The 14,629-nt window shown below is 41.1% G+C and overlaps 1 protein-coding gene across 1 annotated transcript in view; it reads left to right on the forward strand.

The window, feature by feature from the left end:
• Nucleotides 1-14,629, forward strand: part of GLIS1 (GLIS family zinc finger 1) — a 235,904-nt gene that overhangs the window by 97,847 nt on the left and 123,428 nt on the right. Inside the window, exon 3 of the mRNA XM_039320006.1 lies at nucleotides 1,823-2,912. Coding sequence (XP_039175940.1) covers nucleotides 1,823-2,912 — 1,090 coding nt within the window. The remainder of the gene's footprint in view (nucleotides 1-1,822; nucleotides 2,913-14,629) is intronic.

The following is a 14,629-nucleotide window of genomic DNA, read 5'->3' on the forward strand; positions in this document are numbered from 1 at the left end:
TGTATTGTTTATTATGGCTATGTAAATCCTTTGAATGAGGTTTTCAGAACATTTTTTAAAATTTTAATTATTAATGCGGTATATCTGTTTTCCTTTTAAAAATGCTCCTAGCTATCTCCTGAAACATGCCATTTGCTCTGCTGTAGAAAATATATGCAAAGTACAGTAGATGTTTATCCGCACCCCAGGAGCAGCAGTCAAGCCTCAGAAAAGATGTAGATGTTTTAGCCATTTAGAAGAGGTGGCCTATTCACACTCCTGTGGATTCTAAAAATTTTCTTGAAGGTTTTGCATAGTCCTATTATTTGTGGGATGAGTTTCACAGAGTAAAACTGAGTATGGAATTTCACTAACCGGAAGTATGAAAAGGAGGCTTGGAAGAATAATGAAGTAAAAGAGACTGTGGATGAGAAAAAAATGCATATAAGAGAATAATTGCTGCATATTATTGTGTAAAAATAGCATAGAGAAAAAGAGATGCAGAGAATGTAGTCATGGAGATCAGGGGATGACTAAACTTTATTTAAAAATAGTTCAAATGCAGAACAATATCAATATATATATAAAATTGTTTTGGAAGTTGATAAATAAATTTAAAGAAAGAAATTCCACAGGATGTGGAATTAAAAGTAAAAGCAAGGACATGATTTGAGATAAATTTGAACCAAGGGAATTCTGAAATTAATATTTTAGAACTCTATATCAAGAATACATGGAACATCTATCCAGAGATTAGAGTGTTAAACTAAAAGGAGATGTTCATGTAAGTTATTGTAATAATAAAATATTAAGATATTTTCAAAAGAAACTAGTGAATTATAAATATTCTAAATCTTTTTAAGAGGATATTTTGAATTTGTGGGATTTATTAGAATGGTCAAGTTGGAAACTGTCTTAAACTGTTCTTTATATCTATTATATAACTTTACATATGAAATTATATGGTGTATGTTTGTGTATGATAGAGAGAGACAGAGGGGGGAGGGAGGGAGGGAGAATGAATTTATTCATCGATATATCTTCAAATAAAAACATGTAGTTAAGAATTCTGCCATCTACTTTAAAATGGTATTTGTACTGCAGGCAAGCTTATTAAATAAATTATCTTAATGCTAGTATTCCATAAAATTGGCTATAAGTCACTGAGTAGAGAAAATAAAGAAATGTTCTTTTATAATAGTAAATAGAGACAATTACAGAAGGTCTCAATAAGCACAATGGTTTTTAATATATTACAATTATTAATTGATAAGATTCTTTTAATCTGTTCCATATGCAACCTGCATCTGCATAACCTGTTTTGTCTTCTTTCCCCCATTTCACTTTGAATCTTATACCAGTTTAGCCACTGTATAATCTGATGATGTGAGCAGCAATAATTTTACAGCTTTATTAAATGGCTAATAAAATTGGTTAATCATATAAGGTGATACCAGACTCCTAAAATAAATGTAGCGTTATTGATATTTCTGCTTGAGCTGAACTAAATTGGAGAGATCTGGAAATAATTAATACTCTATATTTTGCCTAAATTATCTGTTGAATCCATAGATTGTGTTATATATATGCATTTTGCAAACTGTTGTAGTGGTACTTTATTAGTATGAGTGCAGTTTGCTCATACCTTCCAAGAGATAGCATTCTTTTTTTATTGCCAATGAGGAAGCATTCCAAAATGCTCAAATGCAGATATTGCAATAGAGAAATAGCATACAGAAGAATTCAGACCAGCCCTTTCTTAGAAGCTTAATTGATGTTGCACCTTGCATGAAAATGCTAAATTCTCAGCATCCTAGTGACAATCCATGAAACTGTGTTGCAGGCCTCTCCAATTTCAAGACTCGGCAGATGCTACCACTCCGTGCATGAATGGAAGTCACACTACTCAGCATATAAAACAGGAGTGCTTGGGTGATTATAAGGGCCTATCTGAGGTTTCTGCACACAGAGGGATTACTGACGGAATGGAACTGAAAGGCTCAGGCGGCCTTCATCTTGACCATAATAGCCTTACCAATTCACTTTCATCGCAATTGTTTAATAATGAACATAGTCCCTCCCTGGGCTCCTTGTCACTCAACACCCCTCACCATTCAAGTCGACCACAGGCAAGCAACCTGAAGAAGAGATGCATCTCTGTGCTGCCATCTTCTGCTGATGGGATTGATATTACAACTATCATCCGCACATCACAGACTTCGCTGGTTACCTGTGTGAATGGACTGTGGACTAATTCAGCGGGTGTTGCCTCTTCCCCTAGAGAGATCACTCTCCATAGTGCTCAGAAACCCTCTCGCCCCCAGTCCTGCTCGCAATCTGGGAACCACTGCCATATTCCTTCCCCTTCGGTATGCCTTGTCCCTGTTTCCTCTGAAACTATCCGGGGGGACTGTGACTATTCCCCAATGCAGCACACAGGAGAGAACGCAAGCTTCTGCCTTATAATGAATACGGCTTCTGCTCCTCAGCCAGATATTTTACACAGCAAACAGAAGTTGAATTTCTTAAAACAGGAACCACTTGATGAATACTCTTCTGCCTCCACTCTTTTTCAGCATCCCCAAGAGCTGCCACCACCTTATCATTTACATGAGCAGCAAAGCCACATTCAAGGGGCACTAAGACATTTACAGGCCTCTGTGTCTCCAAAGTCTCTTCAGATGAGCGAAGGTGATGAGCAGGAGGCCAGCGGCGGTAAGCAGATCTGTCGATGGATTGATTGTAGTGCTGTCTATGATCAGCAAGATGAATTGGTTCGGCACATAGAAAAGACTCATATTGATCAAAGGAAAGGAGAGGACTTCACTTGCTTCTGGGCAGGCTGTGTTCGCCGGTATAAACCTTTCAATGCTCGTTACAAGTTGCTAATCCATATGAGAGTTCATTCGGGAGAAAAACCAAACAAGTGTATGGTAAGTCTAGAATGTATTTATTTGACTGGAAATGCTCTGGGATGCCCCCTCCCCCCTTTTCTGTCTTCTAAAATATTCTTCCTATAGAATTACAGGGTTTTTATGTAACTTGTATAGTGATATTATGAAGCAGTATCTTACCTGTTTAAAAACAACTGCTCTTTTACTACACAATATTCTTTTCTCAGAATTATGCTATTACCCTATAGTTCAATTGTTAATGCTTCATTTTGGGTTCTTTTGAGAGGAAATAATATAAGTATTGTTTATAAATATTGGCATGTTGTATTTTGTTGCCCACTGCAACAAATTTAGCTTTTAAATACAAATGTTTTATATTTGAAAAGGCCACTGAAAAATTAACAGAATGTTCAAAGCAGTTTGGAACAGTTAAACATAGCGGAGAGTCAATGTGCCTTGGGTGATATTTTAAATCAAGAAACATGGAGCACATTTTAATGCTTTTTTTTTCCAGTTTGCTTTTGAACAGTATCCCAGCTGAGCAGAAGCTTTTGAAATGATAGATGGCAGAAAAGAAAGAGAATCCTAGTAATTATTATTAATGACTAAAATTGAGCATCTAATATAACTTTCAGGATGGCTTTCATTTAATATATATAAAAAACAGTTTTCAGAACAGAGCTATTATAGCTGTTCTTCTCTGATCAGGCAGATCTAAGCTACACCATAATGCCAACATGTTGAGAGAAGCATTGTCTCTGGTTGAATTATTAGTTATGTGGGAAATTAAAATAAAAACTAATGATTTGCAGTTCAGTGGCAATAATATAAAACTCTTAATAGAGTAGGTAACCACAAAGCAAGATTGGACCAGGCTTCCAAACTCAATTGTGAAATATAACCCAAACTGTATTGCTTACAAAGGAATAACTGCACCAAATGTCATCAAGAAGGATCACTTTGAAGAACTGGTGTTTATTCACAGGATTGTGGTTGAGTGTGTTTTGGAAAAACAACCCCCCCTAAGTACAATACTTGTCAGATTTTGGAGTGAGAGTTATTCTTTTCAAACTAAGATGTACTTTATATTGAAGGGGTACATGGCAGTGTTGTTGGACTTATTTTTCCCAAATGCTGTTCCTAAGAAGCAAAATCTTAGGGTTAGGAATAATGTCTTAATTGTGATGAGAAGACATTCCTGACAGTCTTATTTTTTCGTATTCCTGGTTTATTATGCAGATGATTGTATTAGAAAGTGAAATCAAATAATTAAAGTACTGTATGCGGTTTCTTCTACTCATGGAATAGTTCATAATTCTTCATTATGCTTGTACTTTGTATTTATACACAGTATGCTCTTTGTGTATTAGTATTTATCTCAATATTTTTCTACTCTAAATATCCCTATATAATTTATTACTAATATGATGTCTAATATACTAAACGCTATATTTTTGAAATATTTAAACAACAGGGATTTTGCTTGTTTCTTATCCATCCTATGTGTATAACATCCTTTAAATCTTTCCATTGACGTCATACTGGTAAATGATGTGGCTTATATACTCATGACAAGAATCCAAGCATAATAAAGTAGTACACATAACTTTCCACTGCAGTAGATGTTGTTATTGCATTTAGAAAAACATTAAGATTGCAAGAATTGTCTCTAACACTAAGCAGCACAGATAGCTTGTGTAGAGACAGGGGAGATATTAAAATCTCCAGTTTCATTGTGTCTTAATAAGATAATTGTGCTGTATTCCTAAATTAGAAATTTGAAACTATTGAAATACTTGGATTACTCAACAGTGTGTGTGTAGCCATATTGGAGGTTGCTTTTAAAAGATATATAAAAAGAGTCCTCTCTCTTTTAAAAGTATAATTTAAAAGCAAAGTTACAGGCTTTTACAGTGGTGAAAGGTGGAATAGAACTCTAGATTTACTCAATAACATAAAACATGCTGTAGATTTGTTCTTTCGAAGTATATGTTTGGCATCTATTATGTGGCAGTTTTTTAATGTTACCTTTCTAATCAATTATGTTATACAAATCTTTATGTCATTATGTTAACCTCACATAATAGGTAATACTGGAAGAATTTATAATTGTAAATTGGACTGTAGACGCTTATAAATAGTGCATTAGTCTATGGGTCTATATTTGGCTACTTCAAGTATACTCTTCAGTATAAACAAACAATTGTCAGTACTGTAGTCAGTTCAGTATATTTGAATGGATCTTTTGTCCAATCAGAATTGAGTTTTTATGTAATATTACAAAATAAACACTCAGTGTCATGTTTATTTTTATAACTGTAGAAGAATTATGGGGAAGACTATTAAAATATATTCTCCAGCATGATGAATGTAGCATCCACCGGTGGGTAATCTCAGCCTTCCTGCTCAGACAAGACTAAGCCAGAACTTTAGCCATGCCTCCCTTGGATGGTGTTTTCCCAGTTTTTGACTTAGTCTCGGCTCAGTAGGACGCAACTTTGTGTGGCTCCTCAGCTAGGCTAGTTAAAATAGGAGATTTGTTTGCTTTAGTAGTAGCATAGAATTAGATTAGATATTGGTTATTTCTTTATCGACAGTATTCCAGCTGAACTATTCAAAATCTTAAAAGACGATGCAGTAAAAGTGCTACACTCAATTTGCCAGCAAATTTGGAAAACTCAACAGTAGCCACAGGATTGGAAAAGGTCAGTTTACATTCTAATTCCAAAGAAAGGCAATGCCAAAGAATGTTCAAACTATCGCACCATTGCACTCATTTCACATGCTAGTAAAGGTATGCTTAAAATCCTACAAGCTAGACTCCAGCAGTATGTGGATCGAGAACTACCAGAAGTACAGGCAGGATTTCGAAGAGGCAGAGGAACTAGAGATCAAATTGCCAACATACGCTGGATCATGGAGAAAGCTAGGGAGTTCCAGAAAAACATCTACTTCTGCTTCATTGACTATGCAAAAGCCTTTGATTGTGTGGATCACAACAAATTGTGGCAAGTTCTTAAAGAGATGGGAGTACCAGACCATCTTATCTGTCTCTTGAGAAACCTATATGCGGGTCAAGAAGCAACAGTGAGAACTGGACATGGAACCACTGATTGGTTCAAAATTGGAAAAGGAGTCCGGCAAGGCTGTATACTGTCGCCCTGCCTATTTAACTTATATGCAGAGCACATCATGAGAAAGGCAGGGCTAGATGAATCAAAAGTTGGAATTAAGATTGCCGGGAGAAATATCAACAACCTAAGATATGCAGATGATACCACTCTAATGGCAGAAAGTGAAGAGGAACTAAAGAGCCTCTTGATGCGGGTGAAGAAGGAGAGTGCAAAAGTTGGCTTGAAACTCAACATTAAGAAAACCAAAATCATGGCATCCGGCCCTCTCAATTCCTGGCAAATAGATGGGGAAGAAATGGAGTAGTGACAGATTTTATTTTTCTGGGCTCCAAGATCACCTCAGATGGGGACTGCAGCCAAGAAATTAAAAGACGCTTGCTCCTGGGGAGGAAAGCTATGGCAAATCTAGACAGCATACTAAAAAGCAGAGACATCACCCTGCCAACAAAAGTGCGTATAGTCCAGGCCATGGTTTTCCCAGTTGCAAGGTATGGCTGTGAAAGTTGGACCATAAGAAAGGCTGAGCGCCAAAGAATTGAGGCCTTTGAACTATGGTGCTGGAGAAGACTCCTGCAAGTCCCTTGGACTGCAAGGTGTTCAAACCGGTCAGTCCTAGAAGAGATCAACCCCGACTGGTCTTTAGAAGGCCAGATCCTGAAGCTGAAACTCAAATACTTTGGCCACCTAATGAAAAGGAAGGACTCACTGGAGAAGGGCCTAATGCTGGGAAAGATTGAGAGCAATAGAAGAAGGGGACGATAGAGAATGAGATGGCTGGATGGAGTCACTGAAGCAGTAGGTGTGAACTTAAATGGACTCCAGAAGATGGTAGAGGACAGGAAGACCTGGAGGAACGTTGTTCATGGGGTCGCAATGGGTCGGACAAGACTTCGCAATTAACAACAACAATTTCTTTATCTCTTTTTATTTTCTATTTTTGGTTAGCAATTTCAGTTCAGGGAGCTCAAAGGCAGTTTAAGTTTCCTTTCGGTCCTAAAGGGGCCTTTCCGGCTCTCTCCGGACCGTTTCTCAGCAGTACCTGATCGTCGGGGGATTCAGGGATTCCCAGCTGTTCAGCGCTGAAATCGGCGCTTGCTTTTGGTGCTCGGGGCTTTCCGGGAGAGCGGTTCAGCTGGTAGGCTTCGTTGGTGGCGATCTCATGGCACGAGGTCCCTTCTGGTGCACGAGGCTCCGATTCGCAGCGGAGGCTGCACTACAAATCGCAAGTGTTGTTTTGCCTTATTCAAAGGGGAGATGTCCCTTCCATTTAAGCTCCCTCTGCTTCTTTCTTTCTTTGGGCTAAAAAAAGCCACAAGATCGCTGGGGCGTTAGTTAGGATGCCACCATTTTGAGTGACCACGAGGCTTCGGGCTGCCATTTTGAGTCTTAATACCAGGCGTGGTCACCATTTTGAAGGCCCTTATGTACCATAGCGGGGTGATTGGGCCTGATTTTACAAACTTTAGCCTGCCTTGCCAGGTTCTAAGGGGGATTATTCAAGCTCCCCGGGTATTATTTGGTTGATCACACACATTCTTCATTTCTCTGAGAGGGTTTTTATTAGAGTACCACCTGTTCTCATTAGTCCGCGGCACTGTGCACGCAGGGCCTTGACAGACAGTTCTAGAGAATTGTCTGGCTGTTTGCCTTCGCGGTTCATCAGAGTGCGGGAACCTCCCTCTCTGATAACAGACCTGCATGTTAATTTTCCCCCATTCATAGACATCTCCTACCTGGAATATCCAGTGTGCGATGGCAGACAGTGCAACTCCTCAGACATCGCAGGGTTCTGATGTTCCCCCCGCACAAAAAAAGCGCAGGTCTTCTGATTTGGAGGCGGGGGAAAGAAAAAGGCCAAGACAAAAAACATAGAACCCTCCAAAGCAGCTGAGCGAGAGGCCTCGAGGAGACATCTGGCGCTGGAGAAGGAGTTCTCCAATGCTCAAAGGCTCAGGTCCAGTGAGGCTGACGTGGTTTCCCCCGTTTCACTGGACCCATTGCCATTTGGGCCTCATTTTGCACCTTCTCATGATGCCCCTAGTTTCCTCAGGGGGAAACTGAGCAGGTTGGTCCCTCTCCTCCACCACCTCCTCCTCCTTCAGTCACACAACAGGTTCCTGAAGCAGCATATTCTTCCACTTCAGCTGGAATTTGTTATCCAGGCCAACAAGCATGGTCTGAACAGTTTCAAGCATTCATGCATCAGACCTTTGGTCAGTTCATGGCGTCATCCATGGGCCAAGGGTTCCCTCAGATGCCACAACCTCTGCCCATACCTTTAACTCAAACAGGGCGTGCCCTGTTAACTGGCACTCGGGAGTCTGAGACATCCTCTCAGTTAGGAGAAGGCGAATCAGTGGACCTTGAGACGGCTGACATCCCTATGTCAGAGGATGAGGAGGCTGCTCCGGATCCGACCCCAACATTGGGTCTTTTTGATCCTTCACTGTTCAGGTCATTACTTATGAAGGCTTGTACTATGGCCAAATTGGCCGCTGAACAGGAACCTAAGCCATCTACCTCATTGGCCACTCTGCCTTCTCCTAACAGTACGGAAAAGAAGTTGTTTAACGTTTCCTCTTCATTTGCTTCTCTTCTAGAGGTGCCTACTGTAGATACTCCTCTCACATCGCTGTTCTCCTCATCCACAATTCCGGGGGATATGGCTGAATCCCTAAAAGTGGAGGACAAAAGGTTTGAATTTTATCTCTGTAGAGCTCATCAGGCCTCAGCATGGGCGATCAAGGCGGCAATGTCTTCGTCCTTTTTTGCATGGGCGTCCATTATGTGGCTTCGCGAGATGCAAGCCTTGATTTCTCCTGACCAGGTGCGTGCACATCAGACGTTAGGAAAATTTCTCGCTGTTTCTGAATATATGGCTGATGCTTCCCTCCATTCTGCCAGGTTTGTAGCGGCCACTGCTTCATCCTGCAGGTTACTGCGGTTGAAGCAGTGGAAAGCTGATTTAAAATTTAAATGGCGCCTCTCAACCGATAAGTACAGCGGTACTGTTTGGTCTTATCCTAGAACCATACCTTATTGAGGGAAAGGATAAGCGCAAGATCCTCACGCACCCCTCTAAGAAACTGGATAAAAGGCCATAGCAGGAATTCCGCAGACAGTCCTTTCGTGCCGGAGGCTCTTGGGAGCAGAGGCAGTTCTTTCGGGCTGGGCAGTCCTAGCATTGGCCCAGAGGTTCCCGATCCTTCTCCCCCAGACAGGATTGACAACAGGACTGCCAATTCCAATCTAAGCATCCCTTTTGGGGGTCCGGGAGTCACCTCCAAGTGACGCCAAGGGGAATCCTCCCATAGGCGGTCACTTAGCATTGTTCAGCGATGCCTGGGAACTTACCACCAGCGACGCTTGGGTAAGGGAGACCATAAAATACGGTCTCACTCTAGAATTCATAACCACCCCTCCAGACCGCTTTATTCAGTGTCCCACTTCAAGAAACACAGTCAAGGCCGAGTTAGTTTCCACGGCCATATTCCATCTGTTAGAAATAGAAGCCATAGAACCGGTACCTCGGGAACAGAGGGGATGGGGATTTTACTCCATTCTGTTCGTGGTTCCCAAGGCCTTGGAGCGGTGGAGAGCCATTTTGAATTTAAAGGGGCTAAATTACTTCCTAACCTACAAGAGGTTCAAGATGCAGTCCCTCAAATCCATTCTGGCCAGTATCAGAAAAGGGGATTTCCTCTCTTCTATAGATCTCCACATCCCTATCCCACACCACCGCAGATTTCTCTGGTTCTGTTATGCGCACTGGCATTATCAGTACAGGGCCCTACCCTTCGGGCTTTCATCAGCTCCTCAGGTATTCACAAAGATATTGGCAGCCCATCTCAGATCAATCCCGGTGCGCGTACAATGTTACCTGGACGATATAATCATCCAATCCCGTTCTTTCCATTCCGCCCAATCAGACCTTCAAATAACAATCAATACTCTTCAGGAACACAGATTTTCCATGAATTTCAAGAAGAGTCACACAACACCTTCGACTCGATTACTCCACCTAGGAGCGATTATAGACTCCAACCTTTGCAGGGTTTACCTCTCACAGGAGCACAAGGACAGCATCAGGTCATTGGTCCACAAGATAAGGAGAGACAAGGTGGTTCCCCTGGTCCAGCTGTCCCAGTTGTTGGGCAAGATGGTTTCTTGTCTGGGGATCGTTCCATGGGCCAGACTACATTCCAGAGCCCTCCAGTGGTTCCTTCTTCCTTTCCAGAAGTGGAACATGAGCGCTTCAACAAGAAAGGTGAGAGTTCCACATCACACACTATTGTCTCTTCTGTGGTGGATGTTGTCGGCAATGAACAGGGGATCCCTATTCAAGGAGCTTCCCATGCTCACCTTGACTATGGACGCCAGCCTGTTCGGCTGGGGCGCTCACCTGCAGACTCACATGGCACAAGGTCAATGGTCCCAGTCGGATTTAGCACACAACATCAATTGGCTGGAACTCAGGGCAATCCACCTGGCTCTCTGTCGATTTTCCACCATCGTGGCGGGAAATCACGTTCTCATTCTGATGGACAACGTAGCAGCCAAGGCACATGTCAACAGACAAGGAGGGACTCGTTCGTGGGCTCTCATGTTGGAAGCCCTGGAACTGGAGTTGTGGGCAGAGTCCAATATGGAGTCTATCAGTGCGGAGCACATATCTGGGGAGGCGAATCGTCAAGCTGACTCACTGAGCAGGGTCACAGTCAACCATTCAGAATGGTACCTGGACCCAGCCCTGTTCAGAGAGACTCGGTCAGGTTCGGACGTCCACAAGTGGATCTGTTCGCCTCCCCGACAAATTCCCAATTCCCCAGGTACTTCACGAGGTTTCCCTCACCGGGGGTGGAGGGAGTGGATGCTCTCTGCAGCAATTGGCCCAAGGGGCTCCTTTACGCCTTTCCTTCTCTTCCCCTGATTCCAGTGACAATCAGCAAGCTTCTGCAGGAACAGGAGGAAGTTATCTTAGTTGTCCCACATTGGCCAAGGCGACTGTGGTTTGCCGACCTCATGGATTTGTCTCTTTCCCCACCATGGAAGTTTCCACCGGACCGCGTCTCTCTCAGTCAGGGGAGACTTCAACACCCAGACCCACAGTGACTTCAACTAGCCTCTTGGCACTTGAGCGGGAGAGTTTAGCCAGGCAATCCTATTCGTCTGGGGTGATTTCTATGATCCAAGCCACTAGACGGCCCTCGACCAATAGGATCTATGATGCCACATGGAAGATTTTTTGCTCGTGGTGTAGTACATGTAATCTTAGACCTTTGGAGGTCACTATTCCTGATATTCTGGATTACCTTTTGGAGGGCCTGAACAAGGGTCTCTCACATAGCACCATCCGCATACAGGTTGCAGCTTTGTCAACGGTTCTCACCTGTGACAATCTAGTTCCTTTATAACAGCACCTGGTGGTAGCTGCCTACCTCATGGGACTTACCTACAGTGTTACAGGCCCTTATGTCACCACCGTTCGAACCCATATGGTCTTGCTCACTTCATTTCCTTTCTGTGAAGGTTGTCTTTCTGGTGGCCATCACATCGGCTAGACGTATATCGGAACTGGACGCTCTCTCGGTCAGAAGCGACCTGTGTATTTTTCTGGATGATAGAGTGGTCCTTAGATTGGATCCCTCTTTCATCCCGAAGGTCAATAACTGGTTCCATAGGTCTCAGGATGTTATTCTTCCAAACTTTTGTCCCAATCCATCACATCGCTTGGAGAAGCTGTGGCACAAGCTAGACATACGCAGGGCTCTGCACCACTACGTTAAGCGTACCGCAGCTTTTTGCAAGTTGGAGGCCCTGTTTGTGTCTTTCCAACCCTCTTCCATGGGTATGAAGATATCGTCTTCTACCATTGGAAGATGGATCAGGGCTTGCATTGCTCACGCCTATAGATCCCAATCTCTTCCAGTACCTGCAAATGTCACAGCTCATTCTACGCGCAGTACGGCCACATCAGCGGTCTGGTCTACCCAGGCTTCTGTTGAGGAGATCTGCAGGGCAGCAACCTGGTCATCTCCCTCTTTGTTTATAAGGCATTACAAACTTGATCGGTTCGCTGCAGTAGAAGCCTCCTTTGGTAGAAGGGTATTGCAGCAGGTAGTTCCCTCACAGGGGACACATGCCTAGACTTCCCCCCCCCCCCGTAGGGACATGGGTGGCTTTGGTATGTCCCACCAGTGGATGCTACATTCATCATGCTGGAGAAGGGGCGTTGTCTTACCTGAACGCCTTTTCTCAGCATGATGATGTAGCATCCACACCCACCCTTAATAGGCAGTTTAGGCAGGTGTTTGTTACAGGAGGAGCCATTGCGTCAGACTTCGTCATGGGAGCTTCGCCTCGTCAAAACTGGGAAAGCACTGCCCAAGGGAGGCGTGGCTAAAGTTCTGACTTGTCTGAGCAGGAAGGCTGAGATTACCCACCGGTGGATGCTAAATCATCATGCTGAGAAAAGGCATTCAGGTAAGACAACGCCCCTTTAGTTTCAAAAAAGAAAAGATGAAATTAAATATTTAAAATAACTTAAAAAGGTTTTTTTTTTACAATTCACTCCAAAGAAAACCACAATTGTAGATGATCAAAATGGATTTTCTTTAAATATGGCTTAATTTTTTAAAAAATACTTTAAAAAGTCATTTTCTTAAGCTAAGAAAGAAGTGGGTAAACTGCTTCAAAAATTAGTGTTTGTAAGGAGTTTATTTGCAGACTGAAGTATTATTGTGGTTTATTCGTGTTTTTGTGCATCTGTTGGCTTCAGGATAAGTCTAGTACCTCAAATTTAAAGAAGAATCATTTTGAAAATGTTAATTTTCATTTAAAATAAGACTTTTTTGTTTATTAGAAAGCCTAAATTAAATAATCTCATGATTTTTCTTGGAAGATGCTCCCATTCCCGATTGCTTCCAGTGACAAAAAACAACATTATTGCTTTATTTGAAACTGGTTATTTTTCCAGTCTGATCAACATCATTTGTTGGTTAAATGTGTGTTGAACAGATTCAAGGGAGGCTGGCAACAAGTAGCTTGCTGTCTGCTTGCATAAAAGCTCCCTTCTATTTAAAATTATTAATTTCTTATGACAGTCTTTGCTACTATGTACTGTAATAGACAAAGGAATTTTGGAATTCAGGCTACTTGAGAACAGGAAATACATGAGACATTTTGATTGAAAAGTAAATGGTCCACTAAAATGGCACTTAATCCTTTTATTATCTTCCAACAGCAGTTTCCACAATGTATTTTCATGAGGTAAGCTTCCCCTTCAGTCCAATTGTAATACTCATCATTACAGCTGGTTTAAATTTAGCCAGTATGTTTCCTTCTCAGCAAAAGTGGGAAAAGTGGAACGCAAATTGTCATAAAGGCATTACTGATATTTTTGGGTTCCCTGAATTTGTTGCCAAAATTTATATTTTTTTAATTTTCAGTTGAAATGTATAATTAATGTATTCTTTTTTCAACATTGTGTCCTTTCATTTATGTGGGGTTATGTTATGTTATGCTTTGCTTTTGTTCATTCTGTCTTTATTCTTTGAGCTGTGTAAGTAGTCTGAAGGAAACTACCTAATCTCTTTGCAATATCCTGTTATGCTTCATATATAGCTTGTGTTATTTTAGTTTTATTAAATTTGGTGCTCATCTGCATTATAATCAAAAAGATAGCTAACAAAAATAATGACGCAATGTCTTTAAAACCTGAACTTTTGGAAGATTAATTTGATGCTTTTTTATATTTGATGTCCCAGACTATAGGAATTTTGATTGTCTGAGAACAAAAATTAGACCGCTTAAATGTTTTCAACTTAAAATAAAACCTTACATTTTGTCCTACCATTGTTTTGCATAATAATGATTAATCAACCTGATATTATACAAAAGTGGTTAAGTTCTTGTTTGTGAATGTAATTAAGGTATTTCACTTAAAAAGACTTATGTTTGTGTATGTGAGTGTGCTGGACTTTATTCTACATCCTTTAAGCCAAGAAATAAATTGTACTGAAATACTTAAACAGTTCATAATATTATTATTTAAGTAACAATTTATAATCACTAAATTCAATTTCAACATCAAATAGATGAATAATATGATACAAAAAGGAGATTTTTGGATAGCAAATAACATGTTTAGTTATTTCAGATATCCACATGAAAACATTTGCAGGAGTAGACAAGCACCCAATTTCTGATGCACAGATAACTCAGTTTCTCTCACCTATACAGGACGTTCTCTTTTATCGACTGCCCCATTTAGCAACCATTAGAAGTTACAACCATGAACTTTATGATCAATTCTTGCATTTATGACCTTTGCATATCTGTAAAGCAAAGGAAAGCTGAAGTAAGATCATAAACACAGTTGATGATCTCATTTAATGTCTGCTTTGCTTGTTGACCAAGTTGTCAGTCCCGTTTGTGTTCACTAAACGAGGACTACCTGTAAAGCTAAACTTCTGTAAAGTGACTTCATCAGAATTTTTCCAGTTATAATCAATCTTTTTTCCCCAGAGAGTGGGTTCACAAGTCCAGCAGAGCATTAAACGATCCAGTAATTGGATCCAGTGGAATTGATTGCTCTTTGCCAATTTCTGTTTTTTGAATTGG

This window comes from Crotalus tigris, unplaced genomic scaffold, assembly GCF_016545835.1.
Source record: "Crotalus tigris isolate CLP2741 ecotype Arizona unplaced genomic scaffold, ASM1654583v1 scf7180000023617.9722795, whole genome shotgun sequence".
Lineage (NCBI taxonomy): Eukaryota > Metazoa > Chordata > Lepidosauria > Squamata > Viperidae > Crotalus > Crotalus tigris.